This window comes from Carassius gibelio, chromosome B23 (assembly GCF_023724105.1).
Source record: "Carassius gibelio isolate Cgi1373 ecotype wild population from Czech Republic chromosome B23, carGib1.2-hapl.c, whole genome shotgun sequence".
NCBI classification, from domain to species: domain Eukaryota; kingdom Metazoa; phylum Chordata; class Actinopteri; order Cypriniformes; family Cyprinidae; genus Carassius; species Carassius gibelio.
Window position 1 is genome coordinate 5,173,078 of NC_068418.1, and position 16,541 is coordinate 5,189,618.

General features: G+C 38.8%; 2 protein-coding genes across 2 annotated transcripts; both read right to left on the reverse strand.

Annotated features, from left to right (window-relative positions):
* Positions 1–348: 348 nt before the first annotated feature.
* Positions 349–5,286, reverse strand: LOC128011175 (serine/arginine-rich splicing factor 6-like). Its single transcript, XM_052593320.1, has 6 exons — positions 5,091–5,286; positions 3,532–3,734; positions 2,075–2,190; positions 1,756–1,958; positions 1,321–1,398; positions 349–1,245 (listed from the first exon to the last, which is right to left on the reverse strand). The coding sequence occupies exons 1-6, from the start codon at positions 5,195–5,197 to the stop codon at positions 762–764; spliced, it is 1,191 nt and encodes a 396-aa protein (XP_052449280.1). The 5' UTR covers positions 5,198–5,286; the 3' UTR covers positions 349–761.
* Positions 5,287–6,914: 1,628 nt separating this feature from the next.
* Positions 6,915–14,327, reverse strand: arl6ip5b (ADP-ribosylation factor-like 6 interacting protein 5b). The gene is made up of 3 exons (XM_052593332.1): positions 14,117–14,327; positions 9,373–9,590; positions 6,915–7,705 (listed from the first exon to the last, which is right to left on the reverse strand). Exons 1-3 carry the CDS (start codon positions 14,293–14,295, stop codon positions 7,530–7,532), a joined length of 573 nt encoding a protein of 190 aa, XP_052449292.1. The 5' UTR covers positions 14,296–14,327; the 3' UTR covers positions 6,915–7,529.
* Between the last annotated feature and the right edge of the window lie 2,214 nt (positions 14,328–16,541).

The window sequence follows — 16,541 nt, forward strand, 5'->3', positions numbered from 1 at the left end:
TATGCACACCTGGTTATGATTTTTACTTCCAGCCTTCATGAATAACTTAATGATTTAATACAAATGGTAGTTATTAGGATTGATGTGGTTTGGAAATGGTAAAGCTTGCTTGGAAAAAAAATATAATCAGAATATCACCTTGCATAATCATGCACACACTGCACTGTATGTGCAAATGGAAGAGGACTGTAAAAAAGTTCTGCTATTATAGCTGTTGGCCTTAACAGGACGTGATCACCAGTCATCTGCCAACGAAAAAAAAAAATTAAGTACAGCCCTTATAAAAAGAAAAAAACAAAAAACAAGTATTTGGTTTAAATGCATTAAAGAGAACACACAACAACAAAGTAAATAGACTGGATTTTAATAAAACAAAATCAGACAGTTTTCAACAAACTATTACATGAATAAATCAAGGCCCAGATTTTTCAGATAATAGTTTTACAAGCCAAAAGATGCAGTGGCTTTTCGTTTCCTTCCAAAGACGACTCTTCCGGCCACACACCACAGAGGATCATGGCTTATAAAAATGACTGACATGCAGCACACAAAATTAAATCACTTATTTTCATGCTATTGTTATGAATATAAAATTGAAGTGGTGATTCACTTTTACTATAGAAGGGTAAATAAAACACGAAATGCCTTGGACCTGGATCCCATCATGACCATTAGAAAACTATCCTGGACAGCTGGACTCGTAAGAAGGGTGAAAAAAAAAAAAAAAAAAAAAAAAAAAAATATTCAGACCACACTTAATACTAATCTTGGGATGCAGATCTGGAACGGGAGCGGGATTTGGAGCGGGATTTAGAGCGTGAGCCAGACTTGGAGCGAGAGCCAGATTTAGAGCGCGAGCCAGACTTAGAGCGAGAGCGTGAATGCCTGTCTGGAGACTTGCCCGGGCTCTTCTCAGCATGAGGTGATGGAGAGCGAGAAGCAGACTTGGCGCGATCCCCGTCGCCATTCTCCATCGGTGAAGCCGATCTACTCCTAGATTTCCTGCTGACCGATTTCTCCTTGGAGCGTCCACGATCCGACTTCACTTTAGAAGTGCTCTTAGAGCGGGACTTGCGCTCGTCAGAGCGGGAGCGAGACTTGCGACTGGTTGATCGACTGCGAGACTTGTGTGTGCGGGAGCGAGAACGGGATTTACGGTTGCGCGAGCGAGACTTGCTCGATGGAGATTTGGAGCGAGACCGGTGTCCCGACCTGGAACGGGAGCGGTGCCGGCGAGAGCGAGACCTACAGAAGACAAACAGCAGCTGAAAGAGGAGATCCAAACAGTCATTTATGCTCAATCAATTTTCATTTTAATACCTTGAGCGAGATCTCGAGTTGCTCCGAGAACGGCTGCTACGGCGACTCCTACTACGAGAACGACGCCGGCTACGAGAACTGGTGGGAGAACATATGTATAATTAATTTTTGTTAAACATACCTACTCTTATCCCAGCCTAATATGCAAAGTACTATAAACAAATACTAAGGCTGTAATCAAAGCAGCACCCTTCAGCATTCAGATTGGCAATGGACTGTTTGTCCAAACAAAGATGGGAGGGTTTGAGAACAGCCTTTTAACATCATAATCAGCAATTAAATATGACCCAGGATAGAACCGTGTGGTACACCAGGGGTGAAAAGTGCCCAGCAAGATCCCAGTCCTGTGAGATGCCAATGCCAATCTAGGGACACAACACAACCAGGTTCACCAGAAATTGGTGCTTTGCACTTGCTGGTGATAAGTTAACTCACCGAGAGCGGCTGCCAGAGTAGGAGCGACGACGGCGCTGCTTGTCTTCAACAAGACGAATCTTCCTGCCATTGATGTCTGTTCCATCCAGTTTCTCCACAGCTCTCCGCATGTCAGAGTAGGAGCGGAACTCAATCACGCCCTCATTGGCTCGCTCCTTATGGGCATCTGCGTAGGTCACTTCACCTGCCTGTCGCATGAAATCCTACAAAAGAAAGCCAAACTTCACCTCAACACTGCTGCCGATGGCACGGTACTTCCTTCAATTATAAATAGTGATGCAGAGAGATGATTATTTTACTGAAACTCCTTAACCGTTACCTTGAGGTCTTGCCAACTGCAGCGACTAGACAGATTCTCCACAATGAGACGGTACTCAGTGCGAACAGGAGGGCCATACTTGTCCCTTCCAGGGCGACTTCTGCTGCTGTAACCACCTTTTTAAGAAAAGGGAAGGGAACATAAAAAGATCTTCTTACAACAGAGAAATCAGGGAAAGACAAGCGCCATTGATTTTACATTAGGACCTAAGAGAAAATACAAGTCATATTTGCCCTCTGTTGCTTATTGCCAACCTGTTCAGACTCAAGAGCAGTTTGCTGCCTCCCAGAAAAGGCACTACTATTTGGATAAAAGAGAAACTGATAAGACACACATAAGGCTGACAAGACCATTCTTGGCCTTTCAGGGCAAAAATGATTTTTCGATAGGCAGCATGATACATTTAAATGTTTTACGATTTAGGATTACAAATCCTTGGCTTGAGCATCTCGACTTGCCCATACAGAAATGCTAGTGTAACCCAATGTCTCCATTTTAGGCATTTCTATTACATCCTGGCTAGAGGCTTTCCATATGGACAACATAGCAATAACTAGTGTCATTCCTCACCATCACCCCTGGTCTATTGGCAAAAGGCTGCGGTCATCTTGGCTTCCGGTTAGGTCAGCCAAAGCATCAAGGGGCAAAGGTCACACACACATTGTAAGGTGAAGAGGCCAAGGCCAAACCGGTCAGGTAGTCATCTTAGCCACAACGACACTTGGACTCAGCCTCAGCCCCCACTGGACTCTTTCAAATTGAAACATCAAGGACTTTGTTATTATGAAAATCAAATTGGAAATAAGACTTAAACATGGACTTTGATGCTTACTTTCCACTGGGCTAGAACACAAGCTTAAACTCAAGAACAAAAGAAAATGGCATATTGGGAAAAGAAACACTATCATATAAAACACCCTTTATATATATTAAAAAAAAAATTGGTAGAAGCATGTAATCTAAAACAAAACATGTTTCAAGATCAAATTAGTGAAATTAAAGTGCGGAAAATAAACACTTGAGGAAGGACTTGCCCTGATATTACTGGGCTAAAGACTTAATGTTCATTTATGGCATTTCATTAGCATTACATGAACATCATAATGAAGACAAGGAATCCAGAAAGCTGTGTGCAGCTGATTTGGGTTTCTTTAGGGAAACAAAAACATCATCCTTTTAAATAACATTTTCATCAGCAGCTGAAATGTGATTTTGCCAGCATGGTGTTTGATATTCTGTAAATGCCAATACAGAAATCAAAAACTGCTCGAATTAGCAGCAAAAGGTACAGAGAAAAACAAACAAATAAATAAAACACTTGTAAGCAACACAACACCTGGAGGAGCATAATACTGGGCAGCGAGTTTTGTTACATGCTTGCTTACACTTGTGATATCCTCCAAGAATGATCTTAATAGAAATGTAAAAACAAGTACTCAATGCAATGCATTACTTACTGCTGCGTCCTCCTCCACCACCTCCACCTCCACCATAATAACCCCCTCCTCCTCCTCCTCCTCCTCCTCCATAGCTGTCGCGGTCCCGGCGAGGACCCCGGGCGTGCTCCACCATCACCCGCTCTCCACACAGCTCTTTACCGTTCAGCTCATACACGGCGTCGTCTGCATCATGGGTGTCCTCGAACTCAACGAAGCCGTACCTACGAGCACAGAACGGACGAGGACGGGCATCAGAGCGGTGGACAGATGGAATGGGGTTAGATCCATACATCACTGAACCCCAACAATGTGTGTCACTGATCAAAGCTGCTCCTGGAGGTCAATCTCAAAAGGGTTGGTCATTTGATAATTTTATTGGGTTCTTATAATGCTTTCATTCTAAACACAATCAGATAAGATCTGCCTTTAAAAGACCTACTGTGAAGAATACAAAAAAATATTAATCTTGCATTTGTTTTTACACTTTCAGTTTTCCAAATCCTTGAGACAAATCCAGTCCTCAGCTTGTAATTGAAGATTGCCAAGTACACAAAGTATAAACCTGCAAATTTACTTAACTAATGCAACAGCAACTGAGACACAAATGAAAATCTGGTGCAGTTCTCTCTTAAATTGCATAATCAATGTGATTAATTACAACCAGACCAGCAAGTAACGACCTAAATAGGTTTGTCAAAAACTGATACAGGCTTTAGAAAGCTTTAAGTATTTTACACTTCTAGTTTGAACTGTTTTAAGCTAGACGTGAAGACCATAACATCCATTAGATAGTCAAGGATTACTAAGGTCTTCTGGGGGTACTCCGGTTCGTGCTAGGAATCTTTAGCTTATTGCGAACATGTTTTAGTTCGTTGCAAGTGTACGGCCCGGATTGGTTAGTGTGGTTTAACATGTAGTTAGCAAGTCCAAAGTGTTAGGCTTGTCTAGACAGACGGTTTTAAAGTTGTAGGAGGAGTCAGAAATATTCGTTTAAACAGAATAAGTTGAGATCGAAAAACATACCACGTGAAGTGTGTGAGATAGCTTATATAAATTTTAGTTATATTTGTAAAGTCGAAACAGAATTAAGAGTGAATCAGTAAGTGAAGGTGTTATGATGTTGTTTCGTCGTTTGCTCCGCCCATCAGCTCCAGTGTGTGTGCGCGCGCTGCTGCGGTCTCTAGGCCCGAGACAGTGGAGGCGCTTCGGCCGTAAACGTGACGAGAGATTCAGACTCACATCTGCTTCAACCCTACTGTCTATGGCTTCAACCAACAACCAAAACAAAACACGTCCCGCCGAATAGTGCCCAGTATCACAGCATAACGTTAATCAACCGCCGCGAACAAACAAACTCGCATTCTTTTAAAAAAAGTGGCAATTCTGTTTAAGTCTATTGTTATATAGCTTAAAAACAACAACGTTTAAAATTAACACTTACCTAAAAGTTGCAGCTAAAAACCAACCAGTACCCGTCACGGAATGGTTTAATGGCGGCAGCGCTGCGCGCGGACTCTAGCGTCATCGTCCTCGTGTCGCGCTTTATTATTGTGTCGCGTGCAGATGAAATAACTCACCCGTTCTTCAGATCCACCTCCAGGAGCTTCCCATAGCCTCCGAAGAACCGCTGGATGTCTTTCTCGCGGACATTATAGCTCAGACGGCCGATGTACACTCGAGGCATCTTGACTCCACTCGAGCTCAACAGCAACGGATTATCTCCAGCTTTGAGAACGGCAGAGACAGGCTTTTGTCCGATCGTGAACCGGAAGTTCTTCGATCTTCTTCTTGTACGATTGACAAGCCAACTTATGGTGTATTACCGCCACCAACTGGACTGGAGAATGAAACATTAACGGGAATGAGGGAAATGATAAGGGGTCAGATGATGCTTTTTTAAAGATTATTATTTCGTGTATTTGGTGTAACAGAATATGTTGGCATGCTTTAATGTTCAAAAACACAATATTTTTCAAATACTGTTCATTACTGTAGGTCCTCTAAGCCCTGCCTCTCTCAAACGCTCGTTTTCTACAAAGTCCCAAAGTCAGAATGACCTCCTCTCCAAGGTTCACGAAACAGTCATAAATAAAATGCATTGCTGTTCTGTTGTAAGTAATCTTAAAGATTCCTGAATGCACCTACTTTCAGAAGAACAAATAAAGTGCGTCTTCTTTCTCCTAGATACACACACAATTAAACTGACGTGAAATGACTCCTTCAACACTGTTACTGAAACCATGCCTTCTTTCTTTGCATGAACATTTGGTTGGCATTACGCAAATCTTCCCACATAGTGATGTAGAGATGTGGGGGCGTGTTTAAACGAGGCATTTTAGGGGGCGTGGCAGAGTCTTAACTTTGATAAAGAATTTCTCTGAGACTATCTTTGAGACTTTAGTCTTTGTAACTTCACAGATCTTCTTCATGCAACAAGAGATTGTAACACTCCAAAGAGAAAGGAAAAATTCAAATCGCATCATATGAACCCTTTAAGAGAGAGAGAAAAAAAGTTTCTTCGATCTAGAGCGCCCCATCCAAACTAACCCTGCGTCCCAATGTTCATACTATCCACCCTAAATACTATGTGTTTGTCCCAAAGCATTGTATTTGGTCTACTATTTACTATTTTGAAGTGTGGATCCATGCACACGGCTAATATTACCCACAATCCTTTGCACTTTGAGAATGAAGGAACCTTTTCACAAGACTGCGATGATGCATTTAACGTTCATAAGCGTTGTAAATCCTCTGAAGTTATTTTTTTAAATATGTACATTTATTACACTATTCTTTGTATTATACTACCTTTGCATAAAAAACAAACAAAAGATAACTAGTTAGAATCATCGGTAGCCAATGACTTCAATAGTTTTTTCAATAGTCTCTTTTGTAAAGCATGTGAACTGTGCGAGAAGTGCTAAAATGTAAATGTGAACCTTGTATGCAATGCAATATAATTTTTGAATAAAAGTATTATATTTCAAAAGTGTATATTTGTAAAAAATAAGGCTTTAATTTGAAACTAGCTCTTGGCTATATCTTAAACCACTCTGCAGCCTGAGTGCATGCTTGAGCAGGAAACAAACAAAAAAGAAAGTGCTTTTTAAAATCCACTCTCTTTCATCTATGCTTGATCATGCATTATCAGCAATTATCAAATGCAATTCTTTAAAACCAAATATACAATCAATCTACAAGTCCTCTCTCAGGTGCAGAAAGAGAGCTGAAGGAAGGTTACTTAAAGAAAATATAATCTGCATTGACATCTGTGACTGAGAGAGTGACGCTATCTTTGATCTCAATCCCAAACATACTGTACCTCAATTCATCATGTTTGGACAGTCTGATTCCTGCCAAAGGGGTGTTAACTTTGTACTGGCTCGTATCATGCCCACACGTTTCCACATTCCACCTTTATTAAATCTGTGCAAAACAGCAAACAAACCGTATTTTGTGCATTGATTGCATAAGCATGTAAATGTTTGTTCACTGCAGAGTTTGCATTAGCCAAAGAAATTAAAATAAAAGAAGAAACAAAACATGCAATACACACTCTTCAATCATATATCATTTCAGCTCCAATGAAAACATTTCATTACTATTACAAATGTGCATTAGAAGAACGCTGATCGTTTCACCACAGGGGAAAAATAAGGTATGACCAAATCCACAATATTTCAAAGTGCTTTCAGTGACTCTGTCAATAGAAATCCATTCGAACTTTACAAAGCATACACTTTTTATTCTAATTCATCATGTATAAAAACCAAAAAAAAAAAAAAAATAGACTAAATGTTAATGGAAGCAGGCTAGCACAAGAGTTTGACAGACAGTCTCATACTAGCAAGAACCAAACACAGCATTGTCATCAGTTCCTTGTGACGTGACAAACATGTATGCGTCATACTTTGGCATTTAAAAAGATATTTTGATTTTGGTATTTGGCTGTCAAACACAAAACAACTCAAGAAGACAGAGTGGCGGCATGTAGTGGACACTGAGGCGGTTGATGCTCAATCTTTCAGCTTGCTCTCCAAGAAATCCTGGATTTTGTTAAATTTCTCTTCTTGTTGATCCAGGAGATCCAGTATGACTCCCATGGGCGTCTTCTTCAGGCCAACACCCTCGATCTTGTTCTCCAACTTGTTCTTCATGCTGCGAAGTCTCAGAGAAGCGTGGATGAGGATCACTGCAGGGCACAACACAAGACTTCAGCAACAAAACCAGGACAGAACACATACGAGACGTGTGACTGATGACAGAGAAGGCCATCTCTCCAGTATTCAGAGCTCAGTTGCTCTATTAGTGTTTCCAGTGAACGTGCATCTTTCCCAGTAAGCCCAGGGTACAGTACTGGCCCAGTGGATGCAATGCAGTCTTTCCTTTTGCAGGATATTACTTTTTTAAACATTTACAAACAATAAATGAATACAATTTGAACATGTAATTCATAGCTATCATTTTAAATCTTGATTTATTCAGTCTTTAGAGTGCACCGAATGTAGAGTTATTTTGAGACCTCATCACACTTGTAGTCATAGAGCAGACTGCGGTGAAAGGCTCATGCTGTGGTTTCAGGCAGAGACGTTTCCAAGAATCTGATCTGCTAAAACTGAATAAAGTATAATTAGATGATGATGTTTTGTGTTGCTATGACTAGAAGCAAAACATGCTGCTAGATCTCTGCCTGTTTCCCGCTGTACCCTGAAATCCCCGTGCAGCCGGACTCTGAGCGAGTAATAATCATCAAAGAACCGAGGAGAGATCTGTCGATCATGTCTCTGTGACTGATGTACTGAACTAGCTCACATCCTCCAACATTAAAGCCTTAGTTTACACAAAGATGACAAGTCTATGATCATTTACTCACCTTCATGTCGTTCCAAACTTTCTGTTCAAAAAGAGTCTAAGTCCATACAAATCCCCAAATATCTTTGTTTATGTTCCACAGAAGAAATAAAGTCAGGTTAAGAAAGGGTTGCTAATATTTATATTCTATTACAGGTTTTATATTTTGAATTAGCTTTTATTTTGAAACTTTCAGTTTTAATTTTGTATTTTAGTTTAATTTGGGTAATTCGGTTATATGCTTGTGTCTTTTTTATTATTTCAGGTCTAGATTTTATTCATCTTCAGTTCATAATATTAGTGCTTATTTCAGGTAGTCAAGGCTACATTTTCATCTACTATGTTGGCTTTTCTTTAGTTAGCAAAAACGTTTTAATAATTTTTCAGTGAAAAACTTAAACCAGGAAGTGTTTTCTTTTTGTCAATGAATAATTCATAGGAAGGATTTTTACACTTAAAGTAATAAAAGGCATGTGTCAAACATGAGATGTCATCGATAGAACCGCTGTATTATTACAATAAGACATAAATTATACATAAATACTTTCACTTTCTCTGAGTAACCACTTTATATTAATTTGCAAAAGTAATCCTGAACTTTCACAAATAAAGCTTCCTTATTGGTATTAATGGTTTAATCAGAAAACTTTTAACCTTTCCATTGCATAAAAGGTTCCTTATAGTGAAAATATCAAATTTTTACATTTTTAAGAAAAGTGGTTCTTTTAAAGAACTGCTTACTGAAAGGTTTTTGTCATTAATGGCATGGCTGTGAAAACCCACTTTTGACGCCTTTATTTCTGAGAGTGTGGGTGACAAATATGCCTGTGAACAGAGTATTTCTACAATGGCACTTGTGACCAAACGTGATGCAGCATCCACAGCAGTTAATATCAGTATAAAGTCCTAGAAAACATATTAAAAATTATATATATATATATATATATATATATATATATATATATATATATATATATATATAAATAATGATCTAACACTAGTACTCACAGAGCATGGGGAATGTGATACCAAAGAGAAACACCATCACTCCTCCACACAGGGACAACAGGAAGTAGCTGATTCCCAGGACACCCACAACAAACAGGGTGGGATTTCTTTTCTTGAAGTTCTTGATCACAGCTTTATTCTCTCCTGCCCACACCGAGCCCATGAAGACCAAAGCCACGACCGCCCCACCAAGAAACATGCCCAGCGGGTTCAGACACCTGCAAACACCACACCACACATCTAATTCACATCAATTATTCACCATTACTGTTATTATAACACACACATAAGTTATCAGTAAAGATATCTTGAGTTATCGGTGTTGCTATCATAAGTTATCGGTGTTGCTATCATAAGTTATCGGTAAAGATATGTTAAGTTATTTGTATTGCTATCATAAGTTATCAGTAAAGATATCTTAAGTTATTGGTATTGCTATCGTAAATTATCAATAAATGTATGTTGAGTTATGGGTATTGCTATCATAAGTTATCGGTGTTGCTATCATAAGTTATTGGTAAAGATATCTTAAGTTATTGGTATTGCTATCGTAAATTATCAATAAATATATGTTGAGTTATGGGTATTGCTATCATAAGTTATCGGTGTTGCTATACTAAGTTATCATAAAGATATCTTAAGTTATTGGTATTGCTATCGTAAGTTATCAGTAAAGATATCTTGAGTTATGGGTATTGCTATCATAAGTTATCGGTAAAGATATCTTAAGTTATTGGTATTGCTATTGTAAGTTATCAGTAAAGATATCTTAAGTTGTTGGTATATTTGGTTATATTTCAATTATCTGCATATTCAAAATTATCATTATAGTTATCAGTATATTTATGTTAGTTATCAGTATACTTCTCAAGTTATCGTTATAGTCTAACTTCAGTATGTGTTTATAACAAATATAATGTTATTACGTTGGTGTGTCTGCTAATATAATTGTCATTCTTGGTGTAAACTGGCATTTTTAACCATTGTTTTAACACTGAATATTGCTATTCTTGCTGTGAACAAATAATCTGTGAAAGTTACAAGTTAAAAAAAAAATGTTTTTGTAATCTTCAACAATAATTTTGGATTGTACTGTTTTTAGAGTTTACTGTGAAACAAATGTCCTTTTATAAGTGAGGTCACTGATATTTTGCGACAGGTAGGATTCAGCTTATGGCACTTCCCATTCGTTCATATGGTATCTGTAAACTAGGGCTGGTCCGAATACCATTTTTTGAACTTCGAAGCTTTGGTAGTAATTAACACAGAATATTCGAAGCTTCGGAGGGAGGGGCTAAACATATTCTTCTCTCTAATAAAGTCAGGAATCTCTGTGTGTCTGTCTGTCTGTTTGCATTTTATATTATGTTGAGAACCATGTTGCTGCGGATCCAAGGAAGTCCAGTGTCACATTTTGGTGGAATATGGACACGTGACACGTTTAGAATTAATCAACTTTTAATAAACTACAGAACAGCACGAGCCAGAAGTGGCGTGCCTCAGGTGGGCAGGGATTATATGCTCCGAGAACGAACACTGCACTAGTGATACAAAACACACAGGTCTGTTAAGAGCTAAAGTTTTAATATAGACACATTATTGTTAGGCTGGGCTTCTGAACTTTTTTTTTTATGGCTGCCGTATTCTCAAGTATTTTCCAGTTTTTTAAGCCAACGATAATAGCCTACTATAGGTGTACTACTCACAGAAGTGGTGTAGACCATTTTCAAACCACACATGTGGCACACCGCCTTTGTCTGAGGTCTTCAACATTTTTGTCTTCTCTTAGAGATGAACTGAATCACAACGTTAAATCATGGAGGATTTATATTCAAGGTCGAATGAGAACCGTTTTGAGGGGGATGCGAGGTGTTTTCGAAAAAAATGAAGAATATTTGAATCTCAGAACTGAAAATTGAATGAAACCGGACAAAAATCGAATAATCGTATATTCTGGTCCGGGCCTACTGTAAGCTGCAATCAAGTGTTGCACAACTCTGACTGAAAGTTAGTGACAGCCTGTGATTGGTTAAGACACATGTGATCCAAGTTAGCGGTTACACTTTCTCCAATAGTAAGTAATACAGATCCTCTTCTCCTAACAATAATATAATCTCTGACCACGCCCTCTATGGCTGCATAATTAATCAAAATTAAATCACAAGGGCAATAAATCGTGATTAGGCGGAAGCTGCGATTGTAATGCACAGAAGCACAGTTCTGTGATCAACAGTAAGTCTCCACTCGAAGGCCAGAGGGCGCTCTCTTGCTGAAAATCCAATTCAAAATCCAATCCAATTCAACGTAACAAATAAATACACGACTACAACAAAATATGGTTTATCTGAGTTCTTCTTATTATAATTTCCATCATAATAAAGTATAATGAAATGCTAATCGACATATTCATTATTACTGCTTAGAATACAGTGAAATATTGTGTGCCTTAATTATTCTGTTTGAGAAGCCACATAATCTCACAGAAGTGTTTATTTTAAGTGAAGTGAGTTTGGAGTAAAAACGTTATTAAATGTGCTATTTTCACGTGCTCTCAGATGGAGCAGCATTTACTACACCGAGCCGTAGTTCACTGAGAAGATACGCAAACAGCTGTCATTATCGCCAACGATTTTGTCGATTTCATAATCCTACGATTATACCTGATAAGCAGGTGATGTAGATTTAATGATTTACTGCTGATTACAGAACTGGCTTTACTGACTAAATGTTCATGACAATCGTGATTAATTGCGTTTGATTAATCGTGCAGCCTAAAGCACTCTTAACTAATATTCAGTTTAAGATGGAAATATGTCACTACACTGAAATAAAGTTGGTAGCAACGTCCGGTTCACAGAGACTTAAAACTGAAGTTAATTAAGATTAAAACAATTTTTATGTTTGTTTAAAACTTAGTTTTTAGAGTGTTACTTGCATGCTATTATATTTCATTTACAGGGTATAACAGGGCTGAAGTGCCTTGGGGTAAAAGGTGTCTTTGATATTATTTTCCTCTAAACCACTAGAAGGCACATAAACGTGGCGTAACACTTTCCAAAACATCTGCTTGTATTTTTTGTCTGATCCTTGACGCGATCGCGTGCAGCAGCACAAAGTAGATTCTGTACTTACTTGATCTAATATTTTATGTGTTTTTAAATGTTGTAGATTTAAATAGCAAATGAGAATCACTAAAATTAAGTAATATATTTTGAGACAAAGGTCTCCTTTATGATTTTCAGTTTTGTTTAAGATAACTGAAGCAACTATTTTTAAATAACGAAAAAATATGTAAAATTATGGTACTTGGGGTTAAAAGCGCCCGCTGTTGGGATTTAAAGCGTGCAGTAATTATCATGATAATTAATAGATGGCTGCCTTTTCCATTTGTTGACATGACATGGTTAGATTCAGATGGTAGATATCATATATTATGTTGGGTGCCCATATTAGAAATAATCACCATGTTTAGAATGAAACACGATATTGATCATATTATTTTATAAAATATAATTTGTTGTTACTACTGTTAACATATATTCACTTATTATTGGATCTCCTTCAATACAGTATCTTTACTTATTAAAATCATTTTTCTGTATTTTAAAATATATTTTCATATTAATGTATTTTAATGACAGTATATTTGTTGAAAAAAAATATTCCTTTATTTTTCAAAACAAGCAGAAAAATGTACAAACTTTAAGTGATTGTTTTGAACAAGTATAAACTTAGACATTATTTAAGTATTTGTATGTTGTACCCTTGTGTGGGGTGAAAGTGAAAGTGAAAGTGAAGTGACATTGAGCCAAGTATGGTGACCCATACTCAGAATTTGTGCTCTGCATTTAACCCATCCGAAGTGCACACACACAGAGCAGTGAACACACACACACACACACACACACACTGTGAGCACACACCCGGAGCAGTGGGCAGCCATTTATGCTGCGGCGCCCGGGGAGCAGTTGGGGGTTCGATGCCTTGCTCAAGGGCACCTAAGTCGTGGTATTGAAGGTGGAGAGAGAACTGTTCATGCACTCCCCCCACCCACAATTCCGTCCGGCCTGAGACTAGAACTCACAACCCTTCGATTGGGAGTCCAACCCTCTAACCATTAGGCCACGACTTCCCCATGACTTCCCCAAAGGCCACTGATAAAAGGCCCCTCTTGCCACCTCATACACGTATTTAAGATTTTTAAACAAAATAAACAACTTGAATGATTTATTTTCACACAAAATCTGTTGCTCCTAATGTTCAATACAACGTATATATATTTTTTGCAACTATACATTTCAGGAACAGTGAATAGCACAACTATTATATTTAATAATATTTGTATTTATTTACTCGTGGGACTTTTAAACATGTTAGGTAACATGTCACGGTACTCCGGAATCCTGTTTGTATCATTTGTCATAAAACGAGCTGCGTTTGTAAGAAGTGAAGCACATTCCAGAGGCTGCAGTGACTCACTGATTCCAGAACAGCACACAGAGAAAGAAGGGTGTGTCCAGCTTCAACACATCCCTCACAGCGACACAAACACTTCTCACCACTCCTTACAGTCAACGCATTCAATGGAGGATGAGTTTGCTCTAGCCAAACTGCGTACGACATTTATTCAAGCTTATACAAATAATAAACACGCACAGCACTCTGGACCAATGTTTGATAACAGACTGAATGATGCCTACAGTAGTAAACATAAATGATTAAGGCATTTAAGACCTTTACGTACCCGACAATCAGAATTACAACGATAGCGGCTGCAAAGTAGTTGGTCTGATAATAAAGCAGATTGCTGATCACTCTGTTATTCCATTTGCTTAAATCAGACACATCGGGTTTGGAGAAGCTGTCAAAACCAGGGAAGAAATCCCCCCACGGTCTGAAGGGCGCGAGCTCCATCCCTGCCATGATGACTGTGAGCAAGGGCTGGACAGGAATAGATTAAGACGCGTTGGGAATCGAGAGTCGACTCCTAGGATTCGAATCAAATGGAATCGACTCCTCATTCAGAGCCGTTTTCAGTCCAACAAGGCTATGGTGCCTCTCTGAAGAAGACTGCAGCATCAAACGAAACCTTGCATATCTCGGCTGCTGCGTCATCAAACGTGGCTGAACGTCGATCCACGAAAATGATCTGAATGACGTGTAGTACTGAGCAGTCATCCGTTTGAGACCCATAGTGAACCATACTTGCATTAATTCGCATCTTGCTTGCTAATAGTGTTAGAAGTCTAATTCTTTTCGACGATTCAGAGCTTATTTTAGGGTAGAATATGGCTTATGTTGTTTACATTTTGAGCGTTGCACGACGTGAACGATGATGTTTATCTTATTTTCTTGTAAATTTCTAACCTTTCTATCAGCCAATAATAATTCTGATAAAAAGAGTTGAAATAAACGCATGTCCACTGCTGAGCTGTGGTTTATGACTATTATGCACAGATCAAATTACAATTTATAATAAATCATTGATACACAAATCACTTTTTTTCTTTTCTTTTTTTCTTTTTTTACAAATAAAGCTTCATATTGTGAGAAGGCTACGTTCTACGAACTTTATCCTGCAGTCATGGCGAAATTAGATCCAGTTTAAAAAAAGAATCGAAAACAACAGTGGGGAATCGACTCTTGGAATTGATTCCCATTGATTCCAGTACCATGAATCAGAATCGGACTCGATTCCAAAAATCTCGGAATCGAACAGTCCTACTGCGATCTCTGACGCAAAGCGATGATTAAGCACGTTGACTGAGCGACGTTCACGTGACACATAGCAAGAGTAGGCGGGGCTTGTGACCAAACCTGTTCTATGGTTGGTCAAGAACGATGAAACAAGTTAATAATAATCCTTCTATTTATTTATGTATTTGTTTTAATAATTAACTGCTAGCAACGTTTCTCAGTGTTAAAATTCGATTGTAGGCCTACATGTTTATTTTCTTTTTGCTGACAGGATAGACCAATCACAGTCTTAGTGACATTTAATAATGTATTTTATTATATTTATATAATTTGTATTATTATATGTATATATACACTACAGGTTAATCTCAATAAATTAGAATGACATGGAAAAGTTCATTTATTTCAGTAATTCAACTCAAATTGTGAAAATCGAGTATTAAATAAATTAATTGCACACAGACTGAAATAGTTTAGGTCTTTGGGTCTTTTAATTGTGATGATTTTGCTTCACATTTAACAAAAACCAACCTACAAAAATTCATTATCTCAACAAATTAGAATACTTCATAAAACACACACACACACACACACACACACACACACACACACACACACACACACATATATATATATATATATATATATATATATATATATATATATATATATATATATATATAAACCTTTTTAGTCAATTGTTGACCTTATGGAAAGTATGTTAATTTACTGTACATGTACTCAATACTCGGTAGGGGCTCCTTTTGCTTTAATGACTGCCTCAATTCGGCGTTGCATGGAAGTGATCAGTTTGTGGCACTGCTGAGGTGGTATGGAAGCACAAGTTTCTTTGACAGTGGCCTTCAACTCATCTGCATTTTTTGGTCTCTTGTTCCCTCTCGAGAACGGTCTCTCGACTCCCTTCCTTCCTAACCTACCTGAAATCCTATTGCACAATGCCAGTGAAGTTGCAACTCTCACTGGCCAATGCCAGACAATACGGCAAATATGGGCGGGGCCTCGCCACTATATATTGTGCCATGCTGGCAGCATAACCTCTGAATCTTCCTCTTTCAATTATCCTACGAGACAGCTGTTGAGAAGACGCAAGAAGACGGATTTCCCTCTTGGCGTTCCAGCATGTCGAAAGTTTGCACGCTGTGTTCATGGGGCCTATCGAGGCCCCGTACACCCACGAGTTCTGCATCCGTTGCCTGGGTCTCGCCCATGCGGAGGCAGCACTCAACGGGTCAGGCTGCCCACACTGCGAAGAATTCTCAGTGCGGGTGCTTAGGGCCCGGAAGAATATCGCCCTCGGTGATTTCTCTCGGCAATGTCAACAGCCGCACGTGGGCGACCGCGCGGAATGGCGCAATTCACCTCCCCCCCGCTCTCCAATGTGCTTGGAGGAGGATCTTCAACTTGCCGCTGGAGCATTGGAGATTATTTCATTCGGTGCGGCAGGGGACGAC

Bases quoted from the DNA above. Each gene is read 5' to 3' on its own strand.
- LOC128011175 (XM_052593320.1), bottom strand. From the start codon at position 5,197: ATGCCTCGAGTGTACATCGGCCGTCTGAGCTATAATGTCCGCGAGAAA. The intron at 3,735-5,090 runs GTGAGTTATTTC...CTGTGCTCGTAG, and splicing joins GAGGTGGATCTGAAGAACGG to GTACGGCTTCGTTGAGTTCG. The intron at 1,959-2,074 runs GTAACGGTTAAG...TTTCTTTTGTAG, and splicing joins GCAGTTGGCAAGACCTCAAG to GATTTCATGCGACAGGCAGG.
- arl6ip5b (XM_052593332.1), bottom strand. From the start codon at position 14,295: ATGGCAGGGATGGAGCTCGCGCCCTTCAGACCGTGGGGGGATTTCTTC. The intron at 9,591-14,116 runs GTACGTAAAGGT...TGGTGTTTGCAG, and splicing joins GTTGTAATTCTGATTGTCGG to GTGTCTGAACCCGCTGGGCA. The intron at 7,706-9,372 runs GTGAGTACTAGT...TGTGCCCTGCAG, and splicing joins TATCACATTCCCCATGCTCT to TGATCCTCATCCACGCTTCT.